The sequence below is a fragment of the Lissotriton helveticus genome, chromosome 5_1, assembly GCF_964261635.1.
Source record: "Lissotriton helveticus chromosome 5_1, aLisHel1.1, whole genome shotgun sequence".
Taxonomy (NCBI): Eukaryota; Metazoa; Chordata; class Amphibia; order Caudata; family Salamandridae; genus Lissotriton; species Lissotriton helveticus.
In genome coordinates this window covers 1,660,762,001-1,660,782,849 of record NC_136065.1, presented here as the reverse complement: position 1 = coordinate 1,660,782,849, position 20,849 = coordinate 1,660,762,001, and the positions used below count along the sequence as shown (strand labels likewise).

At 45.6% G+C, this 20,849-nt stretch overlaps 1 protein-coding gene across 1 annotated transcript in view; it reads right to left on the bottom strand.

Annotated features, from left to right (window-relative positions):
* Window positions 1-20,849, bottom strand: part of LRP10 (LDL receptor related protein 10) — a 284,353-nt gene that overhangs the window by 205,317 nt on the left and 58,187 nt on the right. Inside the window, exon 6 of the mRNA XM_078644877.1 lies at window positions 18,165-19,170. Within this exon, the coding sequence (XP_078501003.1) occupies window positions 18,165-19,170 (1,006 nt within the window). The remainder of the gene's footprint in view (window positions 1-18,164; window positions 19,171-20,849) is intronic.

Sequence of the window (20,849 nt, the reverse complement as noted above, 5' to 3'; positions counted from 1 at the left end):
GGACGCCCTCATACATATGCGTGAGAAGTGGACTTTGAATTTGGGTGGCATAGAAGATGGTGAATTGTCTGAGGTCCTGGCCTCGCCAAGGGAAATCGCAATAGGGGCTGGATTCCACCTGGTGCAGCTCAAAATATTGCATAGGGTCTATTTCGCTTGTACCACATTAATGAAAATGGGTAGAGCAGTAGACACCTGTTGCAGAAGATGCGCTCAGAAAGGTATCTTTTTCCATATTATCTGGGAATATCCTGTTATACATAGTTATTGGGAAGCATTTGTAAACTGTATGAATACTTTGTGTGGTACGGCTGTGCCTCTCACCGCTAAATGTTGCTTGCTCAACATTTGGGAAGATTCAGATTTAACCTTATGGACCAGACCTAGATGACTCTACGTAACATTGCCCATTGTTTGGAGGGCTGAAATGGTGCCACGTTTAAGGGATTGGAAAAATGATAAGGACTGGAGTATGATAGTGGAGGACGTGATTTACAATTTGTTGGGGTTACACTAAAAAATGAGAAAATATGGGGCAGGTGGAATGGATATCATGGTCAACTGTGCATCTCCCCCTCACTTGAAAATGGATTCCAGTCTGAATAAACATTTGTAGGTGGGTGGGCGATGTGTGGGTACTTACCTGATGTGCAATACAATTCTGGAAATATATTCTTGTATTACAATGATGCTAACGTGGTGTGCTACCGAGGCGGAGCTTGCCTGACTCCAAGATGGCCACAGCGGCGACCTTCCTAACTATCCTACAGGTATCGTATACATCCAAGAGTGAAATCGTACAGCACCCAGCGCATATTGCAACACTTGTTGAGAGCATCAGAGAAAAGTGCTCTTTGCTGTTGAGAAGCCCTGCTTATAGCAGATATGCGGACGTCCCAGATGCGGCCCATCTAACTGGAGGTGCGGCGGACCTGGGCTGCTGTAGGGCCGAGACCGCGGAGAGAGGTCCTGGTTCAGTGGTGGCTCTAGTGAAATACACATGGTCCAACTCCGGAGCGTGCATCGCACTGTGGGTGGTTCCGACGGTGTAGGAGCGAGATCACCCGATGCAATCGACCTAGCCGCGCACACCATGCAGCGTATACTGAGGCCGGAGAGGAGAGGCTGAGCCTACCCATGAGCGGTGAAAGCGGCAGAGGGCGCCAAGTGCAGAAGCAGGATGACTTACAGCACCAGCGAGGAGCGCCGTGGTGCCTCAGATTTAAGCGGCGAGTGGACATAGCAGGTGCCAGTGCCTGACACCACGAGGCGCTCCCAACTGCTGCATATCGCCCCTGAGAATAATTGCATGGACAGCATGGGGGAGGCCTGGCGGCTCCGAGGCCGGGAGACACTGGGCAATTGAGCAACCGGGACAACCACGAGTAGAGCAGATCCCGCGGCGACCACAGGGAAATGTAACAAGAACACACTACGTGAGAGCGTGGCGCTGACGACGGTCCAAATTATAGAGGCACAAACAAACCAGTGAGGGGTGAGTTGCGTAGTACAGACAGGCCTGGCCTCATCATTCATTAAGCCCATATTGAGACAAAAGGCAAAAGACAAATTTAACCTGTATCGGAGGAGAGAACGGAGTGCGTGCTGCACAGTGAGGGGACAGCTTGTAGAGCCGCTTCAAGAGTCAACGGATTTTGGAGACAAACTATGTGAGTGCACCGCCCTTACTTGGTGAGGCGAGGCATTACTTCGCTCCCCATGGCGATACTCAAGTAACTGGCAGTGACTAACATATTTAAGCATTGCTTAACGTATACTGAAACAAGTAGCTGTGGGTGTAAAATCGCCTAAGAATACTGTGGTAAATGTGGGGCACGCTGCCATGGGGAAGACAGACAAGAACCAACCCAAAATCTAATTCGAGCAACGCAAATCACAAGAAGCAGGGAAGAGGGAACAGAACTAATGGCATCAGAACAAGGGGCCACAGCTAGTGAAATGGGAAGAGACATATGCCAGATACTGTCAGCATGCAACAAAGCCTAACCACAATAGAAGGGAAGACAGACTCTCTCATACTGAATGGATAGCATTTCGGAGTGCAAAGTCAAGCACACTGAACGCCTAGACATGGTAGAAAGAAGTGTATCAGAAGCCGAGGACACCCAAACAGAGACCATTACCACCGAGAAACAAATGGGGAAGCTTCCAACATCAATACAAGACAAGGCTGAGGACCTGGAAGCAAGATCAATGTACGCATCATAGGTCTGCCAGAATCCACAGAAATGGGAAACATGGAGCTATTCAAGGAGCAAATACTGGTGTCTCTGCTCGGTCGTGACACATTCTCCTCAGTCTTCATCGTGGAGCAAGCACATCGCTCACTAGCTCCCAAACCGCCTCCTGGTGCACCTCTCCAGCCCTTGATAGCGCGGTTACAAAACTACAGGGACTGAGATGCAGCACTGAGGCACGAGAGAGAGCTGTGAGTGCTTAAGTAAGAAGGCTCTGAATTGTCGCTCTTCCCTGACTTCACAAGAGGCGCGGAGACAATCTGCTCCCATGAAACGTAAACTTAGAGTTCAATATAGACTATGCAATGTTATATCCCACTAGACTAATGGTAACCATGAATGGCAAACCCAAGATCTACACAGACCCTAAGCTCCTGCAGCAAGCCCTCAAAGGATACAAAAGCCAGGGCAGACAAGCAATTTCAAGAATCTGATGAGAATGGGTGAACAACCCTGCAAACAAATGGACAAACACGATTGACAATTAACTAGCATCCGTGACAAACATGATTGACAATTAACTAGAATCCGTGACGAAAAACACACGTAAAAAGAGTACCAACAGCATGCATGTATTGGGGACGACACGGAGCATTAGGACAAAAGAGATGATCTGAGGTGGTAAGCAGGAAGAGCAGCGTAATGGGGCAGGATAGATGTCCAACTAGGTGCGATGCAAGACTAGCAGCTTCATCGCTATTGACTCTGAACTTAAGCGCCTATTGAACAATGTAGAACTAGAAAATAAAATGTAAACTGTTAATGTTACTTGCGGTTTGAAACACCAACCCTCAGATGCACTGTCTAACAAGACGGTAAGGTACATTAAAAGAAGGAAACGGAAGTAGGACATCCGCCACCTCGAAGTGTAATACACACCAAGAGGGTTTGCAATAAAGTTTGGGGGGCGGGGGTGGATCTATTAAGCCATATCAATTGTTGGGGGATGTGGCGTGGGACGGGTGATGGAGGAGCTCTAGTAAAATTACTTGCACAGTGCGGTTTACAAACAGTAAATAACTATGTAGGTAAAGGCAATCCGTTACGGAGGGAATGTACTTTGAACTGTGACACATATAAATAATGTAAGTGAGAAAACTACTCCCGACGTGGGCGGGTTAAATGACCATCGTAAGAGCCGAAAAATAGTGGCGTATTTGCACAGGCATAATATTAACGTAGCTATTCTGCAGGAGACGTATAGCTCCCCACACCGGCTTGTTAACACAACAAAGATTAAAGGGCATATTCATAGCATCAGGCTTTACTACACACTCAAGAGGGGTACTGATCTGGGTACACAGAGGCATAGGGTTGCAGGTGCAAGAAATAAACAGTGACCCCAGGGGAAAGATATGCGATAGCCAGATGCTATAAAGGTAGATTCAATGTACTCTTGGTTGGTGTCTACGGGCCCAACCACGACGACCCGCAATTTTACCTGTTACTGCATGCCAAATTCACAAAATATTCAAATATTCCTCAACTCTGTGGAGCAGATTTTAATTGAATACAGTGCCCCGAACTGGATAGATCTAAGAGACCTCCCAGACGGCCTTCAACAGCTGCAAGAGCTGAAGCAGAGGAGTTAATAGATGTACGGCGCCACCGATCACCCTTGGACAGGGAATACACACATTATTCATCTGTATATGACGCACACACGCGTTGATTATTAGTTTGCATTGCGCAAGCTGCTGCCCTTTATTGGTAAATACGAGCACATGCCACATACGTACTCGGACCACCCACCTGTCAAGATGAGCATGGGGATCAGTAATATGCCGCCCAGAGTACCTGAATGTCGATTTCGGTAATTCTCATTGCTAGACCCGGTATTTCGTGATGAACTACCGAAAACAATATAAGAGTTTTTCAGCATTCATCTGGGAGACGTTTTATGTATATATTCGTGGCATAACAATTTCTAAGCATGCTGGTGTACTTCGGTCGATCAGAACGCAATTACAGAAAGTGGAAACGGAACTGAAGGGCTAGAAAGTCAAGTTCAGGAAAGGACTGAGCCGAGACTCCTACTACAAATCAGTGCAAACCTAGATGAATTTCTCGAACTGGCAAACACAGATTACACATCTAGGAAAATACGCTACAGCCAGGGTATATGCAAAGGGGGAAAGGCCCAGCGCCACATTATCAGCACTGACCAGACCTAGTAGAGGACAATGATGTAGTGCAAATATATAATGATAATGGTGAACTAGTTAGCAGTGCATCTGAGATAGTGGAGGTATTCCATAACTACTATGCTAAACTAAATGCCACATGCAACTCTGACAAGAATGAAACAGACATGGAGTACCTTGCCAACATTCTGATGAAGTGGTTGACCAGCTCAGACAGGGAAAGGCTCATGGCCCCACTCTGTCCAACAGCAATCACTAGAGTGCTAAAAAGTATGCTCAATGACAAAGCGCCAGGATCTGATGGTCTTACTGTAGTCTTCTATAAAAACTACCAAAAACATTTAATACTGCACCTGATGAATTTCTTTGATGAAATGGCCAACGAGGGCATAATGCCACCAGATGCTGGAGGCTACTTTGATCACACTACTAAAGACGGGAAAACAACCGGAACAGTGCTCCTCGTACAGACCCCCATCACTACTCAACACAGATACCAAGCTATTCGCAAAGGTCTTGGCACCATAGCACGTATTGATCCAAATGTTTGTGCAACAGCTCTTTTCTTGGATGCCAAGCAGGCATTCGACTCGCTCGAATGGAAATTTCTGTGTGCGGTCTTGAAGCGCTTGGGCATGGGAGAAGTATTCCTCAAGTTGGTTGAAGTCTTGTACAGGCAGCCCTCAGCTAGAGTACGCGTTAACGGCCTACTCTAAGCCGATAGCAATTTCCAGTGGCACCAGACAAGGCTGTCCCACTCTCTCCTCTGCTGTACGCACTAGTTGCAGAGCCCCTGGCTTGCACCATGAGGGAATATCATGCGCATAAGGTTCCTGCAACACAATCTGATTATTTTGGCATATGCAGATGACGCGTTACTGTATATAAGCAACCCAGAGCATAATATGATGCCAATGCTACAAGAAGTGGTGCTATTTGAGCAGCACTCGGGCCTGCGTATCAACTGGCATACATCAATGATAATCCCCTCACAACAATACGGTCCCTTTCCGAACTGAATACCCTATAGAATTGACCACTGTCCCTGTACGATATCTGGGAATCCAGATACACACCGACCCAGGAGTGGTCATGCTAGAACCTATGGGTGTGCAGTGCAGCGACTCAGAGTCTATCGTAAAATGGATCAGGCTCCCTCTATCACTTCTCGGTCGTATCGCGATAATGAAAATGGTTGTGCTCCCGCGGTTTCTCTTCCTCTTTGCAAATATCCAAATTGCACTGCCAAAGTCATTCTTTCATAATCTTCTAACCCTTCTGATTCGATTGGCTTGGGTGGGTAAACAGCCCCGGGTTAAATGGGATACACTGACAAAATCATACTCGGAAGGAGGTCTGAATGCGCCAGATCTCGAAATATATGACAGGACTGCACAGCTGTTACATGCGCACTACTGGATACATAGCCCCAACACCCTCCCACAACTTTACATTGAAAGGGATGAGGGTAGCCCTGTACCACTTCCCCAGCAGCTAATGAGCAAATCGCAAGAAAACAGTTACTTACCTGTAACTGTGGTTCCCCAGTATTGGTAACTTTCATAGATTCCCATGCTTTTGCATCATTCCCCGTCGTCGGAATGGGAGTCTCGGTATAACATAGCAGTAGGTACAAAAGAAAAAGAAAAAGGCCTAGGCCTCATTCCCTTTTGTAGCATATCCGCCTCTTTTTGTAAAAGAGACCAAACTTAGGCATCAGCCAATCAAAAGAGCCTCACCCCATAGAACCCTCCTGAAGGAACCTCAGAGCCTCAGATTTTCGTAGCCGTTGTGTAACAGTCACCATATCTGCTGAAGACTGAGCTTTCCTCGGGGAGGTGGGTGGGCGCATGGGAATCTATGAAAGTTACCAATACGGTGAAACCACAGTTACAGGTAAGTAACTTGTTTTCTTGCCCCAGTATTGGAACTTTCGTAGATTCCCATGCTTTTGTATCAGAGTAGCAAGCAGTCAGCCATAAGCACATTTTGTGGCATAAATAAACATTGCAATAGCCATTATCACATGAGAACAAAAATGTGCAGAATAAAGGGAAGGTGGGATCGAAAGGAAAGCTCAAAAATAAGTGGAAGAGGTTCCTCCGGACCGCTTGGCCTACAGCCGTATCTTCCCGTTGCAAGGAATCCAAGCAGTAATGCTTTGTAAAGGTGTGCACGCTGCTCCAAGTCGCAGCTCTGCAAATGTCCTTGATGTGCACTCCCGCAAAGAGTGCTATTGAAGAAGCCACCGATCTTGTGGAATGTGCCCTAACCCTGCTGGTCAGTGGCTTTCCTGCTGAATTATGGCAATGTAGAATGGCACTCGTAATCCACCTTGCAATCCCTTGTTTGGAAAGAGGGAGGCCCTTGTGAGGACCACCAAAAGCAATAAATAATTGAGAGGATTTACGGAATCCTTTGGTGCGATCCAAGTAAAATTTTAAACACCTTTGTACATCCAGAGAATGTAGCGACCTCTCGGCTGGTGAAGTGGGGTGCGGAAAGAAAGCTTTAAGAATAACAGGTTCATTCAAGTGGAAGTCCGAGGGCACCTTGGGTATGAATTTTGGATTAGTTCGTAAAATCACAGTGTTTCTTTTGAATTGGAGAAAAGGCTCTTGGATCGTGAGCGCCTGCAATTCCCCAACTCGTCTTGCTGATGTGAGGGTGTCATCAATCAGCTTACCAAATAGTGCTTCTCCATCAAAGGGCAAATCCAAGATCTTATTTTGGATTTCGGGCCTGAACCAGGTCGCCTTAAGCCACCCCTGGCAACGAAGAACTGCATCTCCAGCCAAGGAATGAAAAGCGGTCGTGGCAATATCTATGGCACAGTCTATGACTTCCATTGACGTTGCTTCCCCTTCTTGCAAGATCTTTTTTGCCTCTGTCTTGGACTCCGGAGGAAGTTGATCTAAGTGTGTCGAGATATCACACAAAAGTTGGCGATCGTACCTGCCCAATATCGCCAAGGCATTAGCTGCTCTCACCAACAGACTCGCCATTGAAGAAAATCTTTTACCGGTATTATCCAGCCTCCTGTCCTCTTTATCCGGAGGAGTTGTTAAAGGAGCTGGGGAGTTGCGAGACTTCCTTTGTGCCACTTGTGAGATTACCGAGTCCGGTCTCGGGTGCCCCGTCAAACACGCCGGACCATCCTCAGGCGCTTTAGTCGAGGCGCAGTAGTACAGGGACCACAGTCGCTGGATTTTTCATCGCCTTATGGCCTTCATCCCACAGATGTTGAACAAGAGGGATGGATCTCGTTACCTACCTATAAGGTTCTTTAAAATCATATAAAAAACTCAGTGGAAGCAGAAGGCATAGATAGTTTGAATCTGCCAGCCGCTCTCTCCATTAGCTTGTGAAACCCCCCTATATCCGCTGGCGGGGAGTCCACCGTATCCGGACACGGAGATGCTGGGTCAGGAATGACATACTCATTCCATTCCACCCCTTGACCAGGACTTATCAAAATTTATCATCATCCTCCGATGAATCAACCTGGGTGTCCAATGGAACCGAAGGCTCTGGAGGAACCGGAGTCTGTGGCCGAGATGGTACCTGAGATGGCATTTCAGGAGCAGCCATTGGCGGAGCCGCAGGGGCAGGCAAGTCCTGCACAGTCGGAATGGTAGTAGCAGCAGGTTGTGAACATCTTGATTTATAGTCCTGCAGCATATTGTGAAGGTGCTGCAATAATGATGAAGAAACAGATACCGTGTCCTGTTTCGCGTACTGTTGTGGCAGGGAAGAATGATGATGGTGATAACCACATTCCTGGCTGTACTCTCCGTCAGAATCTGTGTCCTGACATTTGACCAGAAGCTGGGAAGGACTATTCGCATAGCCATACTAGTCCTGTTCGTCATCCTCTGACTCATCGTCATCTTCCTCTAAAAGCAGAGCTGGAGGCAAGGGGGTAACTCTCATAGGCAATGACATGTCCGGTGTGATCCTCGTCAGAGATGGTAATCCTATTTTCCGGCGTCAAAATCGTCGACGATCCCGTCGACAATGGAGTTGTCAATATTTCCGTCGCCGGAATAAACGTCGTCGACGAAAGAACACTTGACGACGAGATGGGCGTCGTTGATGCAGTCGACGACGAGACCGTCGACGCTCCTGCTGTCATCAATGTTGTCGTCGAAGCCCTGGACGACGACGTCGTGGTAGTCACCACAGTCGACTAATCCTTCGTCGTCACTGCAGTCGTCGACATCCTCGTCGACGTTGTCGTCGACATCCCCGTCTACATCGCTGCCGTCGTCGGCGCCTTCGTCGACATTGGTATCACTGTCGTCGACAAGTCCTTCTTCGTCGACGATCCCGTCGACGTGGATTGTCCGGCCGACGAGCCAGTCGACGAGGCCTTCGACGACGACTCCTTCATCGTCGACGACTTGGTACTTCTGTCAGATTTTCCAGAAGACTGGGAAGAGGGCTTTTTGAAGGCTTGATCAGTCTTCATTCCCACAGAAGGCGTAGATGGTCCTACACTCTCCTTTTCACCATGGTGAGGAGATTAGCCTGGACCTTGGCTCTCAGACTCTCTGGGGGTCTTTGTTGAGGCCTTAGAAGAACGCTCCACAGAAGGAGAAGGGGAACCCTACCTCTTTTGACTGACCTTCTACAAGATGACGCAGATGAGGAGTCCTCACTGTCACTGGAGACTGTGTCCTTTCTGGACTTCAACTTCGGGAGCCAGGTCAGAAGCCTACCCTTACGATCCCGGAGGGTCTTGGTGGAAAAGGTGCGGCAGATTTTGCAGTCCGCAGCCTTATGGACAGGATAGAGGCAGTAGATGCAAACCATATGCTTATCCTCCACAAAAAGCCTTTACTTGCCACAGGTGGAACATGGCTTAAAAAGGGCCTTCTTCTTTTCCTTTTCAGACATCCTGGAAGGAACAGCTAACAATCCTGAAAGAGAAATCCTGAAGAAAACTTCCGAAGAGAAGAGTTTGAGCTGATATCAAAGGAGACTCCCTAAGCACAACATGCGGTAGAAAATCTGAGGCTCTGAGGTTCCTTCAGGAGGGTTCTATTGGCTGATGCCTAAGTTTGGTCTCTTTTACAAAAAGAGGCGGATAAGCTACAAAAGGGAATGAGGCCTAGGCCTTTTTCTTTCTCTTTTGTACCTACTGCTATGTTATTTTGTTACCGAGACTCCTATTCTGACGACTGGGAATGATACAAAAGCATGGGAATCTATGAAAGTTCCAATACTGGGGCAACGAGAATTCCACACAATAGATCCAGTTGGGTGTACAAGAATTCAACTGAGATAAATAGCGGATAATCAGCAAATCTCACTCTTATACTCCCCCAAGTTATTGATTGAATGGTGTGACTGGCTCCCACTGAGCAAAAAAAAGGCAGTTACACAGACACTTCATGCGTTAAAAATAGAACACATCGAAGACCTCTTCCAAGAGGGGGTGGTGAAGACATGGGAATAAATACAAATTCAACCACTCCACTCGACTGTACTCGACAGACATCAATACCACCAAGTGAGAATCAATGAGTGCCTTATTGGGGGATGGCATGGCTGAGCCGCAGGATTTAGCACCACTGGCTTACTTACTGCAGGTAGCATCACCACGGCACGGGATCACTGCCCTTTATGCATTCTCAAAAGCACACAACTCCCAGGCATTGACTAAAACACAGCAGGAATGGCAAGACGAATTAGGCATGGAGATCACAGAGGCACAATGAGCACACTGTTACACAGGCACTAGGGCCATCTCGCAAAATGGTAGACATAGGCTAATACACTACAAATACCTAAACATAGCCTACTATACCCGGCCCGGCTGCACAAATACAGACTGAGACAAGTGCTTGAGATGTAGGGCTAGTGATCCAAACTTTACTCATGTGCGTGGGGGTGTCCTGGAATTCGGGAATTTTGGGCGAAGTGCAGCACCGAATGACATGTTGGAGATGCAGGTCCTTGAAACCTCGCAAGTTGCGCTACTAGGGTATGGAAAAGAAATACACACGGCACTCCGCAAACTGGTGGTTATAGGTATCCTATTAGCAATAAGGAGAATTGCAATGCGCTAGATGCAAGGCCCATTACCCACATTAGATGAATGGCATATAGATATAGCATACTGCTCAACACAATCGGATAACTATAACACACTAATTCGGTTCCGTTGAAGATCAAAAAACATTGGAGAAAGCTATCAGGCATACTCAGTAAAGAAGGCAGCAGAGGAAGAGGAACCAACACCTCTTTTTTGACTTTTTTTTTTGAGTCCTCATTTCACCGTTGGCAAACACAAATAAACACTAACAGCCCTAGTAGTGTCCTGGGCGCCTCGGGCTGAGGTTATTGCTTAAGCTGGCCCGGCCTGCCCCTTTTGACCAGGGCATGGTGTAATCATAGGACCCCGAGGCTTTAGACCAACCTCATTTCTTTTCCCCATTCAATCAGTGGATCCCACACCAAACTATATGCATTTTGTGTCATACCAACTTCCAGGCGTGCTATTCTCAATGCAGCTCTGAGCCAGTTCTCGTACGGGGGGGGCTCGAGTCTTTCCAGGTTTTACAAATCTCTCTACGGACAAGGTTAAAGAATAAAGCCACCTGTGTTTCCCTAAACCTGCAAACAAAATCCATGTCTAAGCCCAAAAAAATTCTAATTGTGTTCAACTTAATTTTAACCTTATATATGCCCTCCAAAGCTCTCTCTACATTGGCCCAGAAAAGGTCTAAGCTGGGACATTCATAAAATATATGGATATCATCAGCCTCTAGTAAACCGCATCTAGGGCAACAGCATGGTGAAGAGGCAAACTTTGCTATCTTTTTGAGGGTGTAATATAACCTGTTTAGGATGAAGAAATGTTTTTTCTTATGGGAGGCGGACCTAACAAATCTGTAAAGATAGTGGACAGATGTTTCGTATAGTGTACTTGAAGCAACCTCTAAGGGAGTTGAGTGCCAAACAGTATGCAATGATGGTGTGTGTCCTTCCTCTACCTCAAGCATGCTCCCGTACCAATAACCCACTTCTTTTTTCTTATAGCCTGGTGTTAAAAGGGCGGATTCAATATCCCAATTACCACAAATGTTAGGCTTCTCTACAGAAAACCAAGAACAAAGTTGTATGTATTTGAATCTGGAGAAAGAATCTCCGATCTTCAACCTCAACACCTCCCAAGGAAGGACCCCTTCCGATGTTACCAGATCAGACCACACGGTTATGCCAGCTCTCCTAATAGAAATAGAGAGACTATCTTTAAGGCATATTGGTAAGCCGGGGGAATCCCAAATTGGAGCTAAGTCGGAATAATATTTTATGCCCCATCTTGCCTTTACTCTGGTCCAAACTAAAAATGCAATTTTGAAAACCTTTAGACGTACCTTTTTATAGAACTTTGGTGCCCCAAACTTATACAAAAAACCGGATCCTCCCCCTTCCAAACGAGCCATGATACCCCAGATCTTTCACCAGTTAGATTCATCTGGGTTAGAGAGGAGACTACGGATATTCTTTAGTTGGAAAGCAAAAGCATACCCCAGGACATCTGGAAGAGCTAAACCCCCTTTAACAGTCTTCTTTTCAGTTTCTTCCATGATAGCCTGGAGTTCTTATTAGCCCAGATGAAACTCCCAATTTTCCCCAGAATCCTACCGAGCATTTTTTCAGGGAAAAACCAAAGGTATCATATTAAAAAAGTATGTTAACTTAGGCAATATCACCATTTTAATCAAATTGACTCGGCCGTATATTGTCAGAGGTAGGTTCTGCCATCTCAAAAAAAGCTGATAAATATCCTTGGCCACCCTCTTTAAGTTAATCTGGGGTATATTGGTTATGTCTGGAGTTATTAGTATGCCCAGATATCTGAACTGACTGTTTTGAACTCCTTGCCAGTTGTTAATCCCCCAACAAATTGTTTCTGTTTTTAAGATGTTAATAAGATAGCCTGAGTGTTGGCCAAAATCAGACATTATCTCCTCTACTCTAGGAAATACCTCTGCCGGATTGCTTGTATAGATCATCAGATCATCCGCGTACAGCGCGAGCTTGCAGCTGTACTCATCCACTTTGAACGGTATTATCCGGTCGTCCAGCCTCAATGCTTGCGTGAGAGGCTCAATGTAGAAGTTGAACAAGAGGGGTAAAATAGGACACCCCTGCCTTGTTTCCCTGCTGATGTTAAAACGGGATGTCAATAGACCATTCAACAAAATGTTGGCCGAGGCTCCTTGATAGCAGCCTCTAAGAACATGGGGGAAGATTGTCCCGAACCCCATGACATTCAGGACATCCCAAAGATAACCCCAGTTGACACGGTCGAAAGCCTTCGCGGCATCATATGCGGCCACGGCTAGGGGCTCCGACCGTGCCACCGCCAGATCAATGCTGCCAATCAGCTGGGAAGTCAACTCATGGATATGCCTACCGGGCATAAAACCTTTTCGGTCGGAATTGATGAGTAGGGGAGCCAGTTTGGACAATCTCCCTGCCAAAATACTGGTAAAGATCTTGTAATCCGCATTTAACAGGAAGATTGGCCGAAAAGAGTCTGCTTTGAGAGGGTCCTTCCCTGGTTTTAATATAAGGACAATTGTAGACTCCTTCCACGATGGAGATGCCCTACCCTCCAGGCTATATACATGATTAAAAAGTTCACAGAGTCTTGGGAGTAAAGCATGCTGGAGAACTTTGTAAACGTCGCCAGGAAGGGAGTCGGGACCTGCTGTTTTGTTATTTTTAATCTTTTTTATATAAAGACTAACTTGTTGATTCGTAAATGGTCCATTCAAGATCTCACGCCCTTCGTCTGTCAATTTAGGTAGGGCCTTACTTTCTAACCACCGAAGCGTATTTGTAGCACTTGGAGACTGTTCTTCCTTGTATAATTCGGAGAACATGGAAAGAAGGCATTCTTCCATGTCCTCTTGTTTGGAAGACACGGTGCCCTGGTCATCAATAATTAATTTGTTGATGTTATTTCTCACCCGGTCTGCTCTTATCTTGCTAGCCAGGGTTGCCCCTGCTTTTTCTCCGTACTCATAATTTTCCATAGAGTAGGCAGCCCACTGCGCTTTGACCTTCTGGTCCAATAACCCTCGATATTCAGATCTCAGGCATTCTAGATCTAGCAGGATCTGTGGTAGGTTATCTACATGTGAATTTTGCCTCAAAGTCTCTAAATTGGAGATTTTGTTTTCTAAGATTTTAAACTTCATTTTCTGTTTCCTGTTATTAGAACAGATCAGGCTGTGGAACTGGCCACGAATATAGGCCTTATATGTGTCCCATACTATTTCAGTTGGCGCTGATCCCTGATTAAAGGAGAAATAGTTGGTATTGGAAGTGGAAGCCATAGAAACCATATCTGGGTCTTTTAGAGCTGTACGTTTTAAAGTCCATCTGGGAATGGTCGCTTTTAAAAACACCCCTTTTGAGAGACTAAACATCACAGGGGCATGGTCAGATAGAATACTTGGCATTATTTCTACCTTTACTAATTTATCTAGACATAATCTATCCATAAGAACATAGTCTAGTCTAGAGGCGTGCCCATACTTTTTACTAAAGTATGTGAAGCCCGGCCAATTCCCCTTCTTAGCTCTCCATGCATCAATTAGACCAAGCTCGTGCATCATGTTTTTCATGGTGCGTCGCGATCTCGGAGCTACTATATGGCGACTATGATTAGAGCGGTCCTGCTGGGGGTCAAGAAGGATATTAAAGTCCCCTCCTATAACTATAGGGGTGTTAACCTCAACCAGAATAGACTGCATTTTTAATATGCTCGAAGGATCGTCTATGTTTGGTCCATAGTATGATACGATGGTTAGTTCCCTACCACTAAACTCGGCCCCTGCTAGGACCCACCGTCCTGACTGATCTGTTGAACTGAACATTAAAGGGCCGCCACTGCCCGCTTTAATCAGAATGGCAACTCCTTTATTAACCACGGACTGCGCGGAGCAACAAAATGAATCTATCCATCTGATCTTTCCAAAAAATTCCCTTGCCCCAGTGATACTCAAGTGAGTTTCCTGGAGAAGAATTATTTTAGCTGGAGACTGCTCTAAATATTTTAAAATTAACATGCGCCTCCATGGACATCGAAGCCCATTAACATTCCAGGTAATACAGGATATATTATTATCCACCATCATCTAGTCTCTCTCCTCCTGGAGCCTGGTGCGCCCGCTTTTCCAAATAGAGATACCCTCTAACTATTGTGAAATAAGGACTTTTAAAAAAAAATTCCTGCCATCTGTTCCGCTATTAGTTGGGGCTGTGCACTTTAGGTTACGATTAATGCTGACCTCCTCTTGATTAGTGGAGTCATTCTTGGGTTTTCCTAGATCCCTTGCAGCTATATCCTGCTCCTCTAGACCATCATGAACATCGTGGATATCAAGGGCGGAAAAGCTATTAAAAAGTTCTATTGCTGGATGAACTGTGTCGCTAATGGCGATGATGATATCGGTGTCTCTGATAACTGTATTTTATGGCTGGACTTGGATGTCTCACCCTCAGTGTTCGATGCAGTCAGTGCAGTATCTGCCTGTATTTTACTCAAGGTAGGAGTGATCTTGTTTACATCAATTTCAGTTAGGGTAGGTACATCATTAATTGCAGCCATTGTCTGACTTCTCAGAGCCGGACGATGAAAGGACCTTATAATAAGATTTCAGTGATGGGGTTACTCTCACTGAAGCAGAGGTGCCGCCTTTAGCTTTCCTAGGGCCCTTTCCTCTTCCGGGAGTAGTAGCTGCTCCAGAATTCCCCCCCTCCCTTTCCCTCTATGTGAGGTAGGCTTGATCTGAATTATAGGTGGAGAAATGGATGAGGTTTTACTTAGTGAGTTTTGTGGAGCTGGTGTTAAGTTAGCAGCCCGATTTCTTAATGTATAGCTGGTAACTCTTGTTTGATGTACATTTCTTGGGGCTAATACCGGTACCGTTGCCAAGCCCAATTCTAACACTGGAGCTTCGGAGTCGCAAACAACTATACTTTCGCCGTCTGTCTCCATACAAGACTTCTTCCCGCTATCGTATTGAGGATCGCCAAAAAAAAAAAATCAGAATTCGGGCACCCACTGACAGAGCACTGGTTGAGCTCAACCCAAATGTCAAAGCTTGTTATACTTTGGATATCGCCTGTCTTATTCTGATTCCAGGCTTCTTCTTTCTTGAAACCCTGAACTGCCCAAGCTTTTAGCACAAAATTCAACAGTTCCTCCCATTTGGGGTAGCTATAGCGATATACTCTAGGAGTTTTCACATGTTCCAAGTTCGCCGCCCCTGTTCCGAAAACGGGTCTGATCACCCTGCCAGTGTTTCTTCGCCACAGTCGTGCGGCGCCTGACTCTCGGAGCCAAGCCGGCTCTGAAGGGTAGCCGCTCCCTTCACAGAAGACCATCTGAGTTTCTCCAAAAACTATTAACAGCCAGGGATCTCAAAAAAAAAAAAAAACACAAAGCCCACTCTTGTAGGGGGTGTCTGGAGGAGGCAGGAAGCAAAAACGCCAAACTTTCAGGCACCCGCTCGGCTTCGACAGACACAGTCAGACACGGTCACAAAGAAATAAACAGCCACGTCTGAACTTAGGAGGACCCCGAAGAAATACCTTTTGCGCCCTGATTCTTCTCCGCTGTAAAAAAAACCAAGCAGGAACACACCAAACACCGAGAGACCAGCAAGCTGCAGCCGGACTCAGAACGCCATACTCAGGGGGAGGAGCTCCGTCACGGCCGTTAGCTTCCGGCCGTCATGTCCCCCGTTCCACTAACCTCACCAACACCTCTTGATGACACGGGTATCGGATAGGATGCATCCCAGAGCGGAGATGCGCGTGCGATGGTAGTTGCTAATAGAGAGCGCCCGCAATGTTAACAAATTAATACACCGCAGGCTGGGGAGTACATATATATGTGTGGGTCAGTGGACATAATAGGGGCCCAAGCAAAATGGATGTAGTTGTAAAATTAATGAAAAACGGTTCAAGTGTGAATGTTCTACAGGTTATAAGAAGAATGCCTACACATTTTCAACTCTCCTTTGCTTCGAAGATGCTACAATGCGGTCATGAAATGCTACTAGGGTAAAGTTATTTGCCAATTCCAGAAAAAATATACAGACTGTTTAAGGGGGTACTCAGCCTATTCACAAATGGACATATGCACCATGCATTGTATCTTATGGACAATACATGGATTTTAACTTGACCTACTTCCACGCAGATAGCACAGAACTATTCAAGCATTTATGGCAATCAAAAGATACAATGATGCAGAATTTAATTTATATTAACCCTACCTATACTTACCTTATGTGGATTTCCTGTACATATGGCGCTCAAGGACCTACTCTGGGCTTGTAGAAAAGTATTAGACTGCTTTTAAATGTTTGTATATTTCTATAAGAGTCTGTTTCAGAAGGTAATCTGTTTAGAACAACATTTCAATATATCTACACACAAGAAGTATGTGAGCTAAAGTTTCCTTTTTTCTCTTAAGCATGGATGTTTTGAATTTCCTAGTGTGTAATTTTAGGTACCTGGTCTAGAGGGTTCAAACCTTTGGGAGCCAGTCTATTCTATTCAATGGTCGAGAAACATTTAAAATGTATACATTAATTAGGAGTCTGAAATTAGAGCCACAAGCAATACAACTTGCACGATTGCCACTTATTATGTTAAAATCTTTGTCTCTGTAACCTTTAAAAAATATTTTCATGCAAATAAATGCAATTGCAAACCAATGTTTTTGTGTGCTCGCCATTTTATGTTTAGTTCAATAAAACAGCTTATTGTATATAGTTGAAAGCACACCATTTTGTGGTTTGATGCAAATACTAATTTTGTATTACTACAATATGGGATAATGTTAGCCTTAAACTGCATATTCGCTCAAAATATGTGTCTAACAATGCAAGGTCTAAAAATATGATAAAACAATAACCAAACTGCAAGACGTACGGTACAATAATTTTAAGCATATGCCCATAAGATCTTTTACCTGACAACTAGCACAATGTGGCCTGAAGAATGGAATCGAAGCCATAACACTACTGACTTTAGCAGACCATTAGTTGTAGGGTAAGAAAATCACCATAAGTAGTGCACAATCTTTAACCAGCGGTAGTGAGATGAATATTCGGACTAAATTATTGCAGTAACATAACGTGTATTTGTAAAGCGCATGTTCACCCAAGGGTATCTTGGCACTGAATCACAGATGTTTGTTACCCAACTCAATGGTACTCATTTTAAACGACCTCAGAAGGATGAAAGGCTGAGTGGACCCGCCGTGATTTTAACCTGTGACCATGAGGTTGACCGCATGCCACTACAGTGGACACATTAGTCCACCAAGCCACCAGACCCGGCTTACACTTGGATGTGGTTTAAATAAGACACTGTGGGACAAGAAATCCTTGCCTAGATTTTTTTAATCCTTTATGAAACGATGGTTCACTTGCAAAGAAATCTGGGGTGGGGATAGAGAGAGATCAGGGGGTAGATGCAATATTAGGTCTGAATGGAGAAGGTATTATACCACTATGTTTTCATAGGGAGCTGAGAAAAATGCGGGCATGGACCCATTTAGCCCCATTTGAGATTTACTTCACTGGGACAACAGAATAAAACCTGGCAATTGTCACCATACTTTTCTATTGAGTACAGGTGTACTAACACTAAACCTCAGATTATTTTGAATTCTATATCTGGTCCTGATTCATCCCTCCTTTATGTCCCCATCACATACCTGTAGTCACGGGTCCGGATGGCATACAGCTTGCAAGTACATCCAAGAGCAATGACCAGAAGAAGGCCGCAGATTAAACTCCCAATCACTGCAGCAGTCACCACTTTGCGTGGCAGTGCATAGGAGCAATGGCGCTCGTCGCTGCCATCCATGCAGTCTGCCTGCCCATCGCACACCCAGGTCTCATAGATACAGCGATCATTGTCACAGTGGAAGTTGCCCGGCTGACATGAGGAACAGTGCCGCTCATCGCTACCATCGGCACAGAATGTCTGGTAGTTGCAGCGATCTGCCAAAGTGTAACATGTGCCACCCCGACCGCCGCATGGGAAGCGCTGTGGCGGTGGGGAGACCCAGTTTTCAGTAACATCAAGGTTATAGCAGACAGAACAGTAAGCCTCGTCTTTACCATTGTCACAGTCCCACAGGCCATCACAGCGTTGGGAATCTGAATAGCAGCCCCCTTCTCCTCCAACACCAGGTGCACCACAGGGATGATCCCAAGGCAAGCAGTAACCACGCACACGATACGTGGCATTAAAGCCACGGCCAGGATTGGAGGATCCAGCATGGTAGATGACTAGCATCTTACTGCCAGAAGATTCCACTGTCACAGGCTTGCCATTGCTCAGTGAGTCCAAGGTACGCAGCAGGCGACCGGGATCCTCCAATGGCCCATCATAGACCAAGACCGCATCGAACGGTCCAAGTTCTAAGACCGCAAAACTGAGCACTAGACCCTGACTGTCATGTGGATCCAGTACCCAGCGACAACTGTAGGGCCCTGGTGTACGATAGGGGTAGCTTAGGTAGCCTGGTGTAGAGAAGACACTGTAAAAGTTATCCAGAGTCAAGTTGCAGCGTGGTGGCTCCGGTGCCACGGCATGGCCACAGCTTTCCTCGTCTGACAGGTCACCGCAGTCATCCACTCCATTGCAGTGACGAATCGCTGGAATGCACTTATGGTTCAAGCACTGGAACTCCTCTTGCAGGCACAGGACCAGATCTGCAGAGGCAAAGATAGGTAATGAGAAAAGATTTGACAGAGAACAGCTACAGCATACCCACGCAAATGGGTTATCTTGCTTTTTCTTAACCTTCAGGTACTGAGTTATCTTTTATGTAGTCAGTCCTCCTCCCTCTATCATACCCACTACCATCCTCATCTGCAGATTGGTTTTGAGAGGACTTTCTTCCTTGCTGTCGCCTCTCCCAGCAGAGCCTGCTTCCTTTCTTTCCTCACTCAGGCCACATTCTCCGGAGTGATTCACTACATGCAGCCAAGCTAAGCCTGCTTTCTCTCTGGTGTGCAGCTCTAGCGTCACATGCTATGTGTGTCTACTCTTCGGTTTCCACCCCCATCCTCTCTCCTGCTTTCATTCTGTTTGGTCTCTTAACAGCCTTACACTCTTCTTCAGCTCTAGTTTTCCCTTTCTAACATTTATTCCAAGCCTCCTAAGATTTACTGGATACTCCGATACCTCAAAACCTTATCTGACTGCACGTGTGTTTTTAAATGACTCCTGTCCAGTGGCAAGCATACCAGTATTGCTGGGAAGCAGCCGCAAGGGTAGCTCCAAGAATCCGACTTATAACTATCCATGGGCTACCTGAAAAGTGAGAAGCAACCTTAAGGTGCCTCATATTAATTACTCTGTAATGCATGAGACAGAAGGAATGTTGAAGGGCGCAATAGAGAGTGAGAGCAAAAATATGCGTGTACGCCATACACTGGATAACGACTCTAGTGACCAGGCACACCTCATCTTTCTAGATTTTCTAATTTGGCAAAGCCTTATTCCACATAGGAAATCCATACTCGTAAATGTGGGACCCATTTAGCTTTCATCTGGATAACGACAAAAAACACAAAAATAAAAGGAGCTCCTTCATAATAGCTTAGGCAACAGGGACACATACAGGTTTAAAAGTAATCATGCAGCTGTTGCTTAAGAAGCCTTCCGGGGACCCATTAATACCATTATTGCCATCCATATTTCCACGTATCTTCGTTATGCACTGTAAGACATTGTTGTGGGGCAGTCGGAGATCACTGTGCAATAGCGGATATGGGTATTGTCATTTACTACTAATGTCTGAGCAACACTACTATTGCACTTCAACTTAACCAGCTACCCTTTTAGGAGGGTAGAAAGGATGAGCAATCAAGACTCTCTCCAGGAGATGGGCAAACATACAGGCTCACAAATAAATGTAACAAAGTAGATAACTTAATACATTGGATATTTAGTCCGTACTCTTAATTTCTAAAAGCAGAGAACTTTAAAATATGACCAATAGAAAACCAGAAATCCTTGCACCTTTTGGATCAGAAATCCAACCTCAAACATGTTCACAGTTTCTTCACACTAGGTGCTAGAAAGCATTAAGCTCTATGTTTAATGTTATTCTATGGAGGAAGCTTCAGGTCCATCCGACAATGTTCTGGAACACTCAGCTCTTCACTAATGCAGAGGTTTGAATACAGGATAAAAGCAAAGATTACTGTATCCAAACTATTCTTTAATCGAGCCACCAGTGGTATTAAAATAGGCTACTGCATGCCTTCAGGACACAAGAATTCTGAAGTTTAAAATACCCAAATGCTCCTCCAGTCCTCTGGGAGAAAACCCCTACTATTGCCTTCCACAATGCCTGGGTTTTTTCTCCTGTTGGGCCACTCAG